The sequence below is a fragment of the Rousettus aegyptiacus genome, unplaced genomic scaffold, assembly GCF_014176215.1.
Source record: "Rousettus aegyptiacus isolate mRouAeg1 unplaced genomic scaffold, mRouAeg1.p scaffold_m13_p_8, whole genome shotgun sequence".
In the NCBI taxonomy this organism is placed as follows: domain Eukaryota; kingdom Metazoa; phylum Chordata; class Mammalia; order Chiroptera; family Pteropodidae; genus Rousettus; species Rousettus aegyptiacus.
In genome coordinates, this window is record NW_023416311.1 from 44,860,608 (window position 1) to 44,877,960 (window position 17,353).

Below are 17,353 nucleotides of genomic sequence, written 5' to 3' on the forward strand. Positions count from 1 at the left end.
TAAACAAAGAGAAAACTTGTACACCTAAGCAGTTCGAAGAAGAGCTATTTAGATCTATAAATTTGTGGATCTGGAAATGCCTAACATATAATTTTAAAATGTGCAAAAATCAGGACATGGAGTAAACCAGAGATGAAAGGGAGACAGCAAAAATAAAAGACATATTTTGAGCAAATGTCCCAGAAGTCTGAAATGACAGTTTTCTTGGCCATTAAATATTTTCATATATGCACATACCCTTCCCTGGTCTCCCCTTCCCCCCAATTTGAATTCCTATAAGAGAAAGGGGAGAAACTTCAAGAATAGCAGGTCATTAAAAAAAAAAAAAGGACTTTCCCTATCAGCAGGTAACACTGAATAGAGAAGTAAAACACAAGAGTGACAACTGCAAGGTTGACTGCTCAAACGAATAGCCTTTTGACTGATTTAAATTTCCTGTACATAAATCCATTTTTATAAGAGCAAACTATTCTATAAATCAAGAGTAAAAAGAAACATTACACCAGACTTTGTTAACGGCTATTAAAACACAGTGTTTTAGAAATAAACCAAGAATTCAACAGGGAATGTGTTCCTTTTAGTACAAAGATGCCAATTTTGTTGTTTCCTACCTTACAGATAAACACACACGCACACAATGAAAGCTGTTTTGATTCAGTGTGGCAAAAAAAATAATAATAATTAAAAAGTAGTTCTAAACTGTGTAGTACTCTAGCAGAGTGGTGAAGAGCATTACAGAACCTAGATCCAGATGGCATGGGTTTGAATTCTATCTCTAACACTTACGCAACACGTGGTTTTCAGCATATTACATATTGTCTATGTGTCTTTCTGTGTTACAGCTAATAGGGTTCTAAATAAAATACTTAGAAACACAAATAGCATAAAATGGTATAAATTTTAGTTGTAATTTCTCCACTGCAAACACAAAATTTCAACTGGAAACATGATGACAAAATTTGTAAGACAGAAATGTTACAATCTAATTGCAATACAATAAATTTTGTAACAGCAAAATAAATGATTATTTCTAAATCCTGTTTATAATAAAGAAAAGCTAATTTCAACTATATTATCTCCTCTTATCTAGGTTTCCTCAAATGCAATGTGTTTTGGGCAAGTTAATCATTTGTGCCTCAGTTTCCTCATCTATAAAGGAGATAATAATAGTATTTACCAGAAAATGGTCAGAGAATTAAGACAAATAACGTTAAGCACTTTAAACAGTCAATAGCAAATAATAAGCACTTGATTAGCTAATATTGTAAGTATTATTACTCAATTGCATTACTAGGAAGTTGAATATAAGTGTGTGTGTAACCATACAAGAAATGAGGGTTTCAAATACAAGAAAATACAACATTAATTTCAGACCCAACAGGCATAGATGAGCTCAAAGAAGTATACATAATAATAGTGGCAGAATATTTCATGATCTAAATATTTTAAAGTTATACTTTGTTCGCCTATATAATAAGAGATTTCTATTAGATAACAAAAATCCCTTTCAGTTTCAAATTTTTAGGAAACAACAGAATGCTGCAGCTAATATTAACAATGGATTATACCCTTTAAAGATATTTCATTTAATTTTGTTATTAGCCAAGATGAAAATATACCCTACTTTGCAATTTCCCAGAGCAAAGTTTATGTAAGTTGTCTAGTGGGCTTTCTCACAATCTTAATTCAATCTTAAAGGGTTGAAATATAATCCTCTATCCATTCTAGAGTAATTTCAAAAGAAATTATTTAAAGTAAATTTTTCTATAGAGTCTCTTGGTAGCTCAAATGAAGTAAATATTTGGTACACCTAAAATATAACCAAATAGAAATATTTAGATGATTTTTATATTTAAAAAGTAACAAATTAAATCATAAGCATAACCTTCATCTTAAACTCCTATATCAAGACATCGCATAGAAAAAATTACATAAACAGTTAAATAAGTGATGATCAGTGGCAAATTGGCTCGCTTGGCTAATATACGATGCCAATTTTTTAGTCCTCTAAATTCAATTACTCCTCTTTTTCCTTTCATTAAAATAAAATAATAAAGTCAAGGCTTTCAGATTAGACAGAGTGACTGTAAATATCTCTATCCCACTGAAAACAAACATAGCTAAACTACACAAAGAATAAAGATTTTGTTTGACGATGTCTGAGGGCAATCAAGGCAGCTAGGATTTGAGGGGGGAAAAAAAATCTAAAAAGAAAATGTATCAAGGTTACTGAATACAAGGTTAAAATGCAAAAGCCAATTGTATTTTTATACATGAACTATACCATGATCATGGATTAAATGGCCTAATATTTGTAAAGAAGTTAATTGTACTCAAATTGATCCACAGATTCAATGCAATCCCAAAGTCTCAACTTTTTTTTGATTGACATTAAATAGTTGACCCTAAGACTGCATAGAATGCAATTAGCATTAATGTAAAGGCTAGGTGGAGAGCCAGAGGAGACAAAGAGCAATTAGGGGGATCATTTTATAAACTATATAAATGTCTAACCAATGTACTGTATGTATACTTGAAACTAGTAAGTTTTTTTAAAAAAGCAACTAAACTGACAAAAAGAAAAAGAATTATAAAGAACTATGAATAACCAATGCAATCCTGAGAAGAACAAAATCAGAAGATTTATAACTCTAGATATTAAGATCTGCTATTAAGCTAGAGTAATTAAGACAGTATAAGATTAGCCAAATAGACAAAACTGAATAGAGAGTCTAGATACAAATACATACAAATGTAGTCTCACTCATGATTAATGAGACAAAGATGACATTGCAGTGCAGTGGGCAAACTGTGATCTTTTCAACAAATGGTGCTGAATATCCATATAGGCAAACATGTATCTAGATCCCTACCAGCACACACTCACAACAATCAATTCCAAATAGACTGTAGATCTAAAGATGGAAGGTAAAACAATAAAGTTTCTCGAGGATACTTTCACAAGAAGAGAACAAGTATTATCCATAAAGAAAAATACTGTTATATTAGATTTAATTAAAACTAAGAATGTCTGTTCATCAAAAGAGAGCATTAATTAAACATAGGCTACATAGTGGGAGATAATATCTGCATAACTTTTATCTGAAAAAAAGACCCAATCCAAAATATATAAAGAAATTAAAGAAGGTAAGAAAAAGACAGGCAACCTAATTTAATCTAAAAAAAACCATCAGGAAACTTACATAGATAGACACTTCAGAAAAGAGGGTACCCGAATGGCAATAACTTATGAAAAGAAACTCAACTTCATTAAGTACCACGGAAATAGAAAAAAATTTAAAACGAGGCGATCACAGTAATAAGAAGTTAAAATATGGTCACTTTTGCAGGAGTTGGTAATGACTTGGAGGACATTGGAAGGGCTCTTCCGGGGTGCTGCACATGCTCTGCCTCTCGATCTGAATGGTGGTGGTGGTTGTTTTTTTTTGGGGGGGGGGGCGGCGATGCAACCCTTGGTTGACCTCACAGATCGCAAGGACCTTGTCAGCTTACAATCTCTTATTTATTTATTTATTTATTTTTAAATTTTTATGCCTACAGCACCTGATATTCCTAGGTGGTCTTCCAACCAAGTACTACCCAGGCCTGACCCTGCTTAGCTTCTGAGATCAGATGGGATCGGGCTTGTTCAGGGTTGGCATGGCCGTAGACCATGGATGTTTTTAAACTTGGAAAAATTCTCTGTACACTTATGGTTTGTGCACTTCTCTTATATGTATGATACTTCAACTTTAAAAATTACTTTAAAAATTGTTCTAGTGTGAAATTGGGAGAAAATAGGTAAAATACTAAAATCAGGATTTAATTCTTTAGAGTAAATCCTTTTACAGACCTCAAAACCATTCTCCAGGAAGTTGTATTTAGAGATAAGATACCCACATACATATGCCCTCCTCTTATCAAACGTTCATGCATGAGTTTCATCTCTAAGGAAATAAACAGAGATAATTTAAACAAAGTCCTGATGCTCAGAGTTCATAATCTGGTAGAAACTCAGTTTTAAGTATCTTGAATGAACTTGATATTTTATTTATGTTTATTTACCTATTTGATATTACGTTTACCTAATAAACTTGAATTTTCACTACATCGAATGTGGTCCATAATCAGCTTTCTAATTTCTGACACAATAACATCGCTTCCTTTCCACAGTATTGTCACGGATTTTCTACTGTCTGAGTGGTTAACATGTGAATATAACAAACATGTTGTATAATTAATTTTCTCATTTAAGGTCTAACGTATGACTCCTTTTTATCTTGACTCACACAAAGAATGTTAAAAAATTGCTTTTATTTAGAAATTTGAATCTATCTGGATACATATTATTGAATTATTATTAACATTTTAGATGTGATAATGGTATTCTAATGATTTTTTTAGCAGTCCTTATCAGTTAGAAATATATAATGAAATGGTTACAGATGAAACTAGATCACATCTGAAATTAGCTCCAAAATATTCCAACGAGGGGGATCAAATGACAGTGGGACACAGGCGAAATGAAAGTGATCTCGAGTTGATTAATGTTATGGCTGAGCCTGGGATTATGGGCGGAAGAGGATGTATTTGTATCATTCTCAAAACTTTAGGGTACATTTCAAATTTCTCACAAGAACAACAAAAAGAGTAAGAACTACAGGCAAACGATTAATTTTAGAAGTCTCATCGAAGAAAAATGCTAGTGTGTTCGTCTCTGGACACAAGTCATTTGTCTACAAAATTCATGACATGTTCATCTACATCTGCCAGTCACACTACCAAATCACAAGGATACAACTGTCAGGGAGAAACAATAAACTGTCAATGCTGGGAGAAAAACAGGACATCATTGAAAAACAAACATCACAACTTAGTAGGTACATGTTTTCAACCACATAAAAGTAATGGCTCTCTAATCTTCATGGAGTGGTAGGAAATGGAAAACTTTGGAACTGAAACTAGAGTATAAGGTAATATTCCTCTAAACGCATTACATTTTTTCATAAGAACTATATATTCTAAGGAATACTGGGCTGCAAGACAAAGAAACTAACGCTATTGTGTTTTAGCCTCATTTAATAGTGTACACTCAACTTCAAATACATTATCATAATTAAATATTTTCTCATTACCTTAACATTATATTGAGGTTGAGAATTCATATAATCAAAAAGCAGCTGATAATTCCTGAACTGAAGATCCCATTCTGTGCTTTCAGAGTAGCGAAAGTCATCTCCGAGTGGGGCCAGGAGAACTGTAGTACGGAAAAGCTTTGACTTCTTTCGGTACTGATCTAGAAGTATCCTCGCCCTACGAAAGAAAAAAAGGGAACATATGAATAGTATTAAGAAAAGAACAATGGGGCAACTCATTAAAAAGTGCAGTATATTAAAAGAGATTACTATATGCTTCAGCTAGATTCTAGGTTAATATGATTTATGAGCCAAAGTTTTTTAAACTACCATACTAATTTTCATTATCCATTTAAAGTATTCAAAAATTTTTATCAGAGAGGAAAAACCTATAGTTTTCCAAAGGATTACTCTTAGAGTAATAAAGTCACATACAAACTTTGGCATCATCGCCCTCCTAAAGGCCGACCACAAAGATCAGATCTCAGATAGCCTGCGTTTGAAAATAATTCAGTCCAAGAAGATTTCTCTTCTATATGACCACTGAAGTTTGCCATGATTTAATGTCCTTCTTTCTAATTTAATATAAAACTGTTTGATTAAACATTAAAAAGTATAATATTTTGAATAAAACCAATTATAGAACCATATTTCCTTTTCTACAGGAAAAAAGCAACTCACTTAACACCTGCCATCAATAATCTGAGTATCTGTCATGCCGTCCCCTTCTCAATACTGATCAATAGATAAAGTTTAGAAGTTGACTGATCTATTTTAGTTTCTAGCTCCCTGGACTCTAACCCACAACTCAAAGGTCAGCTAAGCATAATATGCTAATATGTTTTATAGTTTATATTCTAGTATTCTGCAGAAAACTCTTTGGGAAATACTGAATTGGGCATCGTTTGAAAGGGCTTGTGAAAATAAAATTAAACAAACATGAAAAAGAGTAGTTCTCCATGTTTATAATGCCAAAGCTTAAGAAATTAATGACAAATGACACATACGCTTTTTATCCAGTATTCAAATTTTTACTTCAAGGATTATCTGGAAGTAAATGCCAATTCATGATACAAAAACTTATGAAAGAAACACAAAGAACATCAATGATGGAAACAGTCATTTTATAGAAATTATGAAAAAACACGGAACTAAATTGAAACTGGCATACAATATTTTTATATGATAATCTCTGAAACTGTTTTCAACTAGATTCCTTAGGCAACCAGCATGAAAACATTTAAATGCATCTCAAGGTTTACTACTAGATATTACCATAGCATGTATGTACATGTATAAAACACAGAAAAGGAAAGAAATCACAAACATTAACAATGGGCCTTTTCATTCACCATCTAACCTAACTTGCAAGTTCCTGCTCAGACAGTCTCAACACTGGGAAAGCCAAGGAACAAACCTACACCACCTAGCAGGCAGTGGATACTCACTAAATGTATGGTAAACTAATGATGAACAAATTGACCAACATCACATTTGAAGATGTGCAGCTGCAATTTGCTCTTCACTTATTCTACCAGGTAAGAAATGTCTACTTAACTAGAACCAAGAAGAAAAAAATTTCCTGAAACATCAAATCGTCTGACATGTAAATCCTCACATATGTAAAATACATTGTACTAGACCAAAAACCTAACTTGAAGAATTACTTTGCGATGGTGAATGAAAAGGCCCATTGTTAATGTTTGTGATTTCTTTCCTTTTCTGTGTTTTATACATGTACATACACGCTATGGTAATATCTAGTAGAGAAACCTGCTGAACTGAATGTCTCAAACATGTCACCTGCATAGTATAGTTAAATCTCGTTTTCTTTAGGGGATTAAAACGTCTAGTGCTGTTAAGTTGGAATGCCTATGTTGGATTTCCATTCATCACCAAGTCAAAAGAAAGGTGACATGCAGATTCGAAGTAACCAGCAGGGTTAAGACTTCAAGACTTATCAGAAGTTTTTTAAAAATGTGCATAAGTGTTATATAGATTCATTCATCCATATGCCCCCAGGTGCCTAGAAACCACTCTCAGAATCACTGGAGCTGAGTGAGCACAAGGTATGTTTTTGGAGGGTAATCTCTGAAGGGTTAGATGATTCAGTAAAAGGATCACACAAAATAGCTCTCGGGTACTCTCCACAGCACTCAAAAAAGTAAAAGAGAGGCCTCACAATACCTGTGGGTGCACTGGGACTTCCCAACTGAAGCATGTGGCAGTGTTTAAAGAAATACCCTATCCTTGACCACCTGAGCTGAGTGTAGTATAAATACCTGATTCAGTGACAAACAGCTGTTTTCCCAAGTAGACAGGCAAGCCCCTTACTTTTTCTTTTCACACCTTCTGCTATATAATATACTGGATTATTCTCCTCTGCCTAACTAACCAAACTCATGAAAGAAGGCTGTTCAGTGTCCTTATTGATTGTCACTGCTGTAGGAACCAAGAAAATGAAACTAGGTTGAATTCTAATCTTGGACAGTTTTTCAAAACAACTATGAAAGTCAGATTTTGACAGAAAAGATCCATGGTTTCAAGAAGGCTGCCATGCTAAAATACTTCTCTGGCTGCCACAGTGAGAGGTTCACACTGGACTATTTTCTTTATGATCACAAGGACTCACTCAAGGCAAAGAAACACAATCTCATCTTCCTCCTCACGCATATTTTTTTAAAGCAATTTTTTAAATAAATAGACTTGATAAAGCACAGTGCAAAGATCTTACTTTGTTTAAAAGGATGTATTATTTTCCTAGCAGAGTTGAGTGGTTTATATTATAACACAATGTTTTGATTTTAATGCATTATAGGCCACTAATTTTTAAGTAAAGAAATTAAAATTTAAAAGCATCAATATTAGAACTAAAGGTAACTTGGTTTAATAATTCCATCATTAGCAGAGTTTTCTTTTAAAAAATGATTCATTCTTTTGATTTTTATTTAAATATCTTTAAGTATAAATATTTCCAATTAAAGTTTTCTGTAAGTCAAAACCGTTGATGCAAAGATGTATACATTCATCAGGGTTAGGCAGCATTCACTACCACTGAAACTGTTATTAAGGGAACAGATAATTATACCCTTTATGCGTTCCATTTCAATAAATGTGTTTTTGCAGTTGGGTTGCTTTTCTTACCAATTTATACAATAGAGACCAGAGTTTTATTATCAAAAGTATATGAAATCAATCAAATATAGTAGAATACTTTATAATGAAGGCAAAGAAAATGGTAATAATAGTACATTATAGGTTATCCATTGTGTATTGATCTACTATTGTTCTCTTTCCATTAAGTTCTGACATATAAGAGGCATCATCAAGGCTCTGGGATTTTTAAGCTGCTTTAGATTTGGTTCGAACAAATACTTTGAATGAGGTAATGTTGGCTACTGAAACTCATTTATTCAGCTCTTTAGCAACAAGCAACTAATGCTTGCTTGTTCAAGGTATTCTTATGAAATACATATTTTCATACCTGCTTTCGACATTTCTAATATTTATTTTTTCTGGGGGTACTCCCCAGGGACAACCAAATCTGCCTCCAGAAAGCCGTTTAAAATCAAACTGGCAGCATATTTTTGGATCAGGTCCACAAGTGTGAGGGACGTCATAGCTGTAGAAGGGCATCATGTGGCAGAAAATATCTGTGACAGATCCCAGATCTAAAATAAAGAACCAACAGACAAATTTGCATTTATATATTTTGTTTTCCCAAAACTGTTCAAAATGCCAGTACTTTATACATATAGAATGCAAGCTCTGCCTTAAGTAAACAACCCTTTTAACTACTAGTACATATATCCCAGCAGCAGTCAATGACTACCAGCCTGAAGGAAGATACATCTGTCTCTATCTACCTCTTATATCTAAACTTAGTAGAGACAGAAAAGCCCCTTTATGAACTAGCATCTGCTGACTTGGAAGGATACGAACTGAGCAGAAGCAAAATTTATAACCAGCTCATCCAAAATTATGGCTGTGTCCATCTCTGGTTGCCAGCTCCTGCCACACTATTCTCACCTCAGGTAACAGAACACACAGAGAGACCATTAGCTGCAGAGCCTGGGTGAGAAGAGCTGGAGGAAACAAATGGGGTAATTGAAAGAACAAAGGAATAAATGGGGGCTTGTAAAATACTGGGCAACCTCCTTTCCACTTCTTGAAGTAAGAAGAAGTAAAACTAGAGGAATTCATGGAGTCTCCCCAAATGCTGACCAATTGAACCTTTTACCAAGAAGAGAGCACAGGAAAAGTGAAAGTAATTTTCAAAAACAAAATCGTTTTTGAAAAACAAGCGAACAAAAAAGATAGGGAAACCAAGCACGGATTCCTGATGCAGAATAGTTTTGAATTAAAATGGCAATGCCTGTATGTGTTGATATACTTGCCCTTGAGTTCAGAAGCCAATCACCAAGTGAGATTGGAGGGCTTAACTAGGACTTAAAAGTGGTTATCTTTGTATGATGTTGACCTGTAAATAGCTCTCTCCCTTTATTTATGTATGGATTTCCAATTTTAGGAATGAGTATGCATTGCTTTTGTAATAAAGACAAAAGAAAAAACAAAAAAGCAATATTTACATTCTAAAAAATGAAAATAATTGCTTTATTAAGAACGAGAGCACACAAAGAAGCTCAACTTAATTCCAAAACATAATTTTAAAGCAACATATTCAAATCTATTGGATAAGTCCTAAAGTTTTGTTTTGCCTCACATTCTATTTAAGTAATTACTAGTTCTTCTTCAAATTTTAAAGCTATTATAATATGGATTGTTTCCGTGCTGTCAGCTGTTTCACGGAATCACATTATGAGTGTGACACCAACGGATGCTGGGCACTAATGCTTGCTATCTGCACAGAGCTTGTTACGAGTTCCAGAACTGATAGAAATCTCCCTCCTCCTTTCTCCTGTGATCAAGAATGCTCTTCACACCCCACTATTTCTCCTGACACCACACTATTTAGCAGCTCATTTACACATTTCGGTTTATCTGCTGCATTTGGTGTTGTTTGTCTTTTATCAAATTAGACTAATTTCCTTATAGCCATGGATGTTTTCTATATTTCTTCCTAGCACAGTATTATCCATATAAAAATACCTGGTAATTTCTTGCTAATATTTATGGACAATTTGAATGTAGGCAATAGTTTAAGTATAGCATCTTCAAATTAACAATCCCTTTTTAAAATTAACATGCTCCTTTGCATTTGATCAAACTATAAAGGATGCAAACCCCTACAAGTTCTTGTTTTCCCTATAGGCTTAATTTTCCAAAATAAAAAAAATATTTAGCTAATTTCTCTCCTTATTGAAAAAACAGCAGTACATATAAGAAAATTACTATATAGATTTACAAATAATTTTGCTGAAACACTTCGAAAGGGGTTTAGATTACAAAGGAAAGCAAGGGTAACATAATGCAGTAAATTCTGCACACTATTTTAGCAATTAAATACTTTTTCTAGATGAAATCTGAGAACTCAGTACTGTGAAGGTAGCATATATCGAGGGTTAGGAGCCCAACCTTTGGAACCACACAGAACTAGATTCAAATCTTGGCTCTATACCTACCACCTGTATGATTTTTGGCAAATGGTTTTACATTTCTAAGTCTCCATTTCTTTTCTATGGAAAGAGATAATAATAGATCTTAATTTAAAGGGTTAAAGATCCAATGAGAGACTGAATATATATGGCAGATAACACAATGCGTGGTTCCTGATAAGGACTCAATAATTAAAAATGAATTAAAAAATAAGGTGTTCTAAATTTTAAATGGGGGTGGAAAAGGCAAAAGTCTCCCAAGAGGCCTAAATCTTGTCTCCTCTCTCCCAACAAAGAGCTGTATAAGTTATGTCCTTGGAAAGCCAGGGTGTCCACAAAACAAAGTACAGAAACAAGCAATATAGGTAATATGAGAGTTGTTCTGGGAGGATGGGATTAGGATTTTAAAAAGTAATTCTTACTAGATGCAGATAAAGGAGAGACAGAAGAAACACTGGCTGAATATGAGATAAATGACTTGATATTAGTTCTGATGCATGTTCAATTTTGTGATAAAACAGGTGCTTTTAAAAGTGGAAGTGAAAGCATTATTTGCAAAGACTTATGTTTATTTCCTTTAGGCATAAAAAAAGAACCTACAATTTTCTATAGATAAATATCTTCACCACTGCTTAAAAGAATTTTGACATAAATACACTGGAAAAATAATTCTAAAAATTTGTATCTTTGGGCAACCTGATTTTCAAGACTAACACTCTGAATAAAACCCTTAATGGTATGAGTTCATAACCCCTGGAAAATAACATATAAGTGAAGTGAGATCTTCGACTTTTAGCAAACCCCACATACCCCAGTTCTGTCTCCAAAAGAACTCCAGTGTTTTTTGCAATGCAAAATGTTTCTTAACTGCATAATGAACCCTCTGGATAAGCATGTGAGAAAATCCAGCACATTTCAGAAGATAAGCCATTGTTGGTGAATGTCCAAAAGGATCAATAGCCCAGCCAGATCGAGGTTTCACTCCTGTTGATGAAGAAAATAAGTGTTATTTTTTAATAATTGACAACTGGAATAAAAAGAAATCACAATACATTCAGATCCATCAGAGTTCTATGGCCTCTTGGGTTTTAAGACAATGGAATTCCCAGCATTACTGCCAGGAGCGCTCAGAACAGGACTCCCCGAAGGGAGACTTCTGCCACTGCCATGTTCTCAGGCTAGGTAATAGCATTGAAGTTTATCAGTTGGAGCTGAAATAAGCACTTGGCCGTCTTATAGATACTAGAAAGCTACTGTCATTCAACGGAGGTAGGGCAACGAACAGAACCAAGTCCTCCCTCTAGGATCTCACAGTCCTGTCTTTTGCGGAGCTGGATAACCCAGCAATTTGCTATTATGTAATAAAGACAAGTAAGCTAATTCATTTCAACTTGTACCCCCCAATCCCAACATTAAGGAATTTTCAAGCTGTCTTTTATACTTTACACTGCTCCATATCATCTTCTTATACAGTATCAGAACTAGCCAAAATAACTTTACCATATTTCATGCTGGTGTTTTCTCTCTACCTAGACATCAATGGAATTTTTCACACCTGACTCCGACCAATATGTAGAGACATCAACAAAGATATACCTCAGTTTCATGGAGGATAAAAAATATATATATAATGCACACATTAGAAATGATGAAATAAGATGATTATTCTGGCATTATACAAATCCAACCTCTTATTTATTCAAGATTCTCAAAGAAAGCTTCTACATACAACTTATAAATCAACATCAGCAATATGATTGTGGTTTTTTATTTTTCATTTAAACACCTGTTTAGCACCTTCCATATATGCCAAAGACTATGAGAGGCTCCAGGATTACAAAAATGAGTTAATCTTGGTTCTGACTCTAGTTGCAGACACTAAGACAAATAAGTGTAACACAAACTAATAGAAAAGGCAGCAGCAGGAAAACCTGCATAGAACAATACTGAGGATGAACACCAGATGGAAAACCAGCAAAGAAGACTGAGAAGAAAAAGTCAGAACTCTCAGAGGACCAAGAATATGAGTCAGAACTCAAAGAACTGACCACAGAAGATTTGTGCATTTCACATATGTTAATTTACCTCTAAAAATTATAAAGAAATCTTGAACTTCAGTAATTTTTTTGTGGTGGTATGGGTTTAAAAATTCTGAACTACCTTTCAATGTGTTCAAAGACTGAATAAATTAGGACAAGGGACCCAGGTTTTTCACTATTAAAAAAAAGGACCTACAAACGTGTCAATGTGGGAGACTAGAATGTACTCTATAATAATGAATAGAAATAGGATATCAACATTAACTTCTGGTTTTTACACACACACACACACACACACACACACGCATGCACACACACACCTTTCCTAGTTCAGTACACTAGAAGGGCCTAGATGCAGTAATACCTCAGTACCAATGAGTACACCATAACTAAGATCTGGACCTCTAAATACCATTTGCTATTAAAAATAACCTTAAAGAAATGGCTTATATCAGAGCTGAGGCCAGGAAAGTACAAGGTAAGCCTGGAACATATTCCTGGGTAGTAGAGTATAAATAAATGGTCAAAGAATCATAGGACCATACTAAAATAACTCAGGAGACAGCCTAAAGAGGTTTCCACTGGCCAAATTTGGGACAAATGGGGTGTCAAAATAAATAATGGTTGTACTGAATTACAACCATTAAATAAAATAAGAAAGCATAAGCCTATAAATAAATAGGAGAAAAAAGAAAAAAAAAGCTCTTCCTGCTAGTAGAATGCCAACTAATAATTATAGGAGAAATGATGGAGTTAGGAAGTCACTAACAAATCCTAAAATTAAAACGTGAAAGCTTAATGAGACATATTTACCTATTCTAAATGTAGCTCACACAAATTAGAAAAGAGAAATGTAACGCTACAAAGAAAGAACTTAACAGACACAACTTAAGCAACTAATCAAGGCTAACATCATCAATACTGGAACAAGGAGTCATCATAAGCCTCCTGACAGGATGCACTGAGGACAACAGGACATCAATGCAGTGATAGTCTAGCAAAATAAATACATTAGGATAGATTATATAGGTAGATAGAAAGACAGGTAGGTAGATAGGTAGGTAGATGATTGATAGACAGATAGATTGGATAGATTAGATAGATAGACAGACAGACAGACAGACAGATAGAAAACCAAATTAAATGAAATTAGACAGACATGACAAACAAATGCAATATATAACAATGGATTGGATCCTGGACTGGGAGGGAGAAAAAGCAGCTTTTATAAAAAACATTGAGACAATTTACAAATTTTGAATACAGCCTATAAACTACACTGTATCACTGCTAACATTCCTGATTTGATAACTATCTTCTGGTTAGATAAGAGAATGTCCTTATTTCTTAGGAAATACATTATGAAGTATTGAGAGAGAAAGGGACAAGATTTCTCCAACTTACTCTCAAATCGTTCAGAAAAATATGCATATGAATCTAGTACAAGATATATGGGAACCCTTCCCAAGTACTATCATGTAACATTTTATAAGTTTGAAATAATATCAAAGCTAGGTTATAAAATAAAAAATAAATGTGTTGCTCAACTAACAAGGGCAGAATAAGCTTATAAATAAGAGTAAAAATCAACATTGAATGCTACAGTGATGTTTAAAATTCTAGCATCATTGTTGTTCTTTTCCATGTCAAACCATTTGATCCACAGTAGTAGCAACCTAGCTGCAACAGATTAAAGATTCACTAAAAGAAATAATGTAGAAAAGAGAGAATGTAAACAACTTTTTAAAACTTTGATACAAAAGGAGGTGAGAGCTAGAGAGACACTTGCAAAGGGACCCAGTACCCCACTAGGTTTTTCCTTAGTGTAAGCAATTTTTTTAAAAGGGGGGTAAGGAGCAAATTTAGAAAAAGGTGTACTATAAGAAAAATCTAAGATTTTATAAAGAGGGTACATTTGGCAATAAAATCAGGAAATGTTACAGAAACATTTTTTTGCCATTATGTAAGATTAAATTTCAAAACATACAGAAGTAAAAACTAATAGAAAAAATTACAGAGAATAATCATTTAAAAGAAAATAAACACACCACTCAATTTTTGGCAAACTTAACAGACTTAAAAATTAGAATGAGTAATATCAATAATATAATAAAACTGGATTATTTCAAGTACATTTAATGTTAAAGTTTAAAAGCAGTCAGAGAATAGTTACAAAAAAGGATATTTTGAGCAAAAGACAACCTTAAAAACTCAAACTTATGAAAGTTTATAATGGTCCAATTTGTGTAATAAAGTTCATAAAAGCAGAAATTAACAACCAAATATTAAACAATTTAAAAGGCATCCTATAACCATATATAAAAATAAATTCTTCAAAACAACAGATTGCAAACCATTTAGAAAATGAAACTGAGAAAACTAAATTACAAGATGCATCCAAAGCCACAACAAGAAATTCCATATTCTCAAATGTGTTCATTAACTAAATGTAAGAGCTAAACTCATAAAACTCAGAAAAAATACACAGGAGTCACTCTTCATGACCTGGTGTTAGAAAATGGTTTTTTAAGTATGACATCAACAACACAAATAACAGAAGAAAAAACAGATAAATTGGGTTTCATCAAAATTAAAACTTTTGTGCATCAAAAGATACCTTTAAGAAACTGAAGACAACCCACAGGATGGAAAAAAAAATACATTTGCAAATCATTATCTAACAAGGAATTTGATCAAGAATATATAAAGAACGCTTATAAGTCAATAGTGAAAAGAAAAAGAACCCAATTTTAAAAGTAGGCAAATAATTTAAACTGAAATTTCTCCAAAGAAGATATAAAAATAGCTAACATACACATGAAAAGATGCTTAACATCATTAGTCTTTAGGGAAATACAACTCAGAGCTATAATGAAACACCATTTCATACACAATAGTATGGCTAAACTAAAAAAGAAAACATTAACAAATATTATTGAAGATGTGGAGAAATTAGGACCCTCATATATTGCTGGTCAGAATGTAGAATGGTTCAGCCACTTTGGAAAAAAAATTAGGCAGCTCCTCAAAATGCTAAATATAGAGTTATCATATGACCTAGTGATTCCACCCCCAAGTATATAGTATTTGCCCCCTCAAAATGAAAACATATGTCCTCACAAAAACTTACACAAATATATATATAGCAGCATTATTCATAGTTGTCAAAAAAGGGAACAATCTAAATGTCAATCAACAGAACAATGGATAAACAATGTGATATATACAAACAACAGAGTATTATTCAGCTATCAAAAGGAAAGAAGCACTTAATATATGCTACAGCATGGATGAACCTTGCCAAGTGAAAGAAACCAGTCATAAAGATCACATTGTATGAGTCCATTATGTGAAATGTCCATAATAGTCAAATCCATACATACAAAAAGCAGATTAGTGGTTGTCTGGGCCTAGGGCAGAGAAAGGAGAAGTTAGAAAGGGGTATGATTATTAATGAGTAAGAGGTTTCTTTTGGAATATTGAAAAACTCCTAAAAATAGATGATGGTGATGTGATGATGGTTGCATAACTCTGTGAATATACTAAAAACTACTGAACTGTACACTTTAAATGGGTGAATGTTATGATATGTGAAACAATACAGTTAAAAGGAAAAAATTTATGCTGAGCAAAAGAAGCCAGATCTAAAATAGTTAGTACATATATATGCAGTTCTTAAATAGGTAAACAAAGAAACAAAAAACTATACCAATAGAAATCAGAGAGCAGTTGGCTGCAGAAGGAGAGTTGAGGAGAATAAAGAACTTTCTGGAGTGATGAAAATGTGGGTTAAATGGGTAAACACATTTGTCAAAACTGAAACTACAGTTAAGATTTATATGTTGCACTGCAGGTAAATTATGTCTCTAAGCACTAAACATAAACAAAAAGAATCCACAAAAACTGAGGTTTATAAAGAGAATATTCCTAGCTTTAGAATATATTTGGCTTAGAAAAGTGGTACTGTGTAGAGAGGTCTCCAAGTCCACTCTCCCACTTAGTGATTTAAGGAAATTTACAGGACTCAGCATATAGTGGTACTCACAACTATGATTTGCTACTGTGAAAGGATACAAAGCAAAATCAGCAAAGGGAAAAGGCACATAGGGCAAAGTCCACAGGAAACCAGGCACGAGCTTCTAAAAGTCCTCTCCTTGTGGAGTCACACAGGACAGGTTTAATTCCTCCAGCACCTTCGCTGACACATAAAATGCTTTGCTATCAACCAAGGAAACTCTTAAGAGACTCAATGTCCAAGGTTTTCATTGGGGGGCTGGTCATGTAGATATCCCCTGCCTAGTACATATTGAGATTCTAGACTCCCAGAAGAAAAGCAAGTATAAACTACATCATTTTTACAATTTAAACACAGCAAGCCACTCTTAACATTTAGGGAAATCTAAGCCCCAGACAGCAGCCAAGGGCCAACATTGCAGGCAAGATCTTTCTAAGGATAGCAGTTCTGACCTGTTATCTCTTTTCCGCATAAACACAATATCTGCAACTTACTCTAATAATACAAAAATCACAACACAATATGGAAAAAGAAAAGAATAAAGCAAATGTGTAGAAATGTTAATAACTGGTCAATCTGGTTGAGGGGTTTATTGGAGTTCTTTACAGT

The 17,353-nt window shown here is 33.6% G+C and overlaps 1 protein-coding gene and 1 pseudogene across 1 annotated transcript in view; both read right to left on the reverse strand.

The window, feature by feature from the left end:
* MAN2A1 (mannosidase alpha class 2A member 1) overlaps positions 1-17,353 on the reverse strand; it is a 147,246-nt gene that overhangs the window by 78,474 nt on the left and 51,419 nt on the right. Inside the window, exons 6-8 of the mRNA XM_036225366.1 lie at positions 11,501-11,674; positions 8,620-8,806; positions 5,136-5,313 (exon numbers count right to left, since the gene is read on the reverse strand). Of these exons, the coding sequence (XP_036081259.1) occupies positions 5,136-5,313; positions 8,620-8,806; positions 11,501-11,674 (539 nt within the window). The remainder of the gene's footprint in view (positions 1-5,135; positions 5,314-8,619; positions 8,807-11,500; positions 11,675-17,353) is intronic.
* Positions 3,553-3,672, reverse strand: LOC118607244 (annotated as a pseudogene).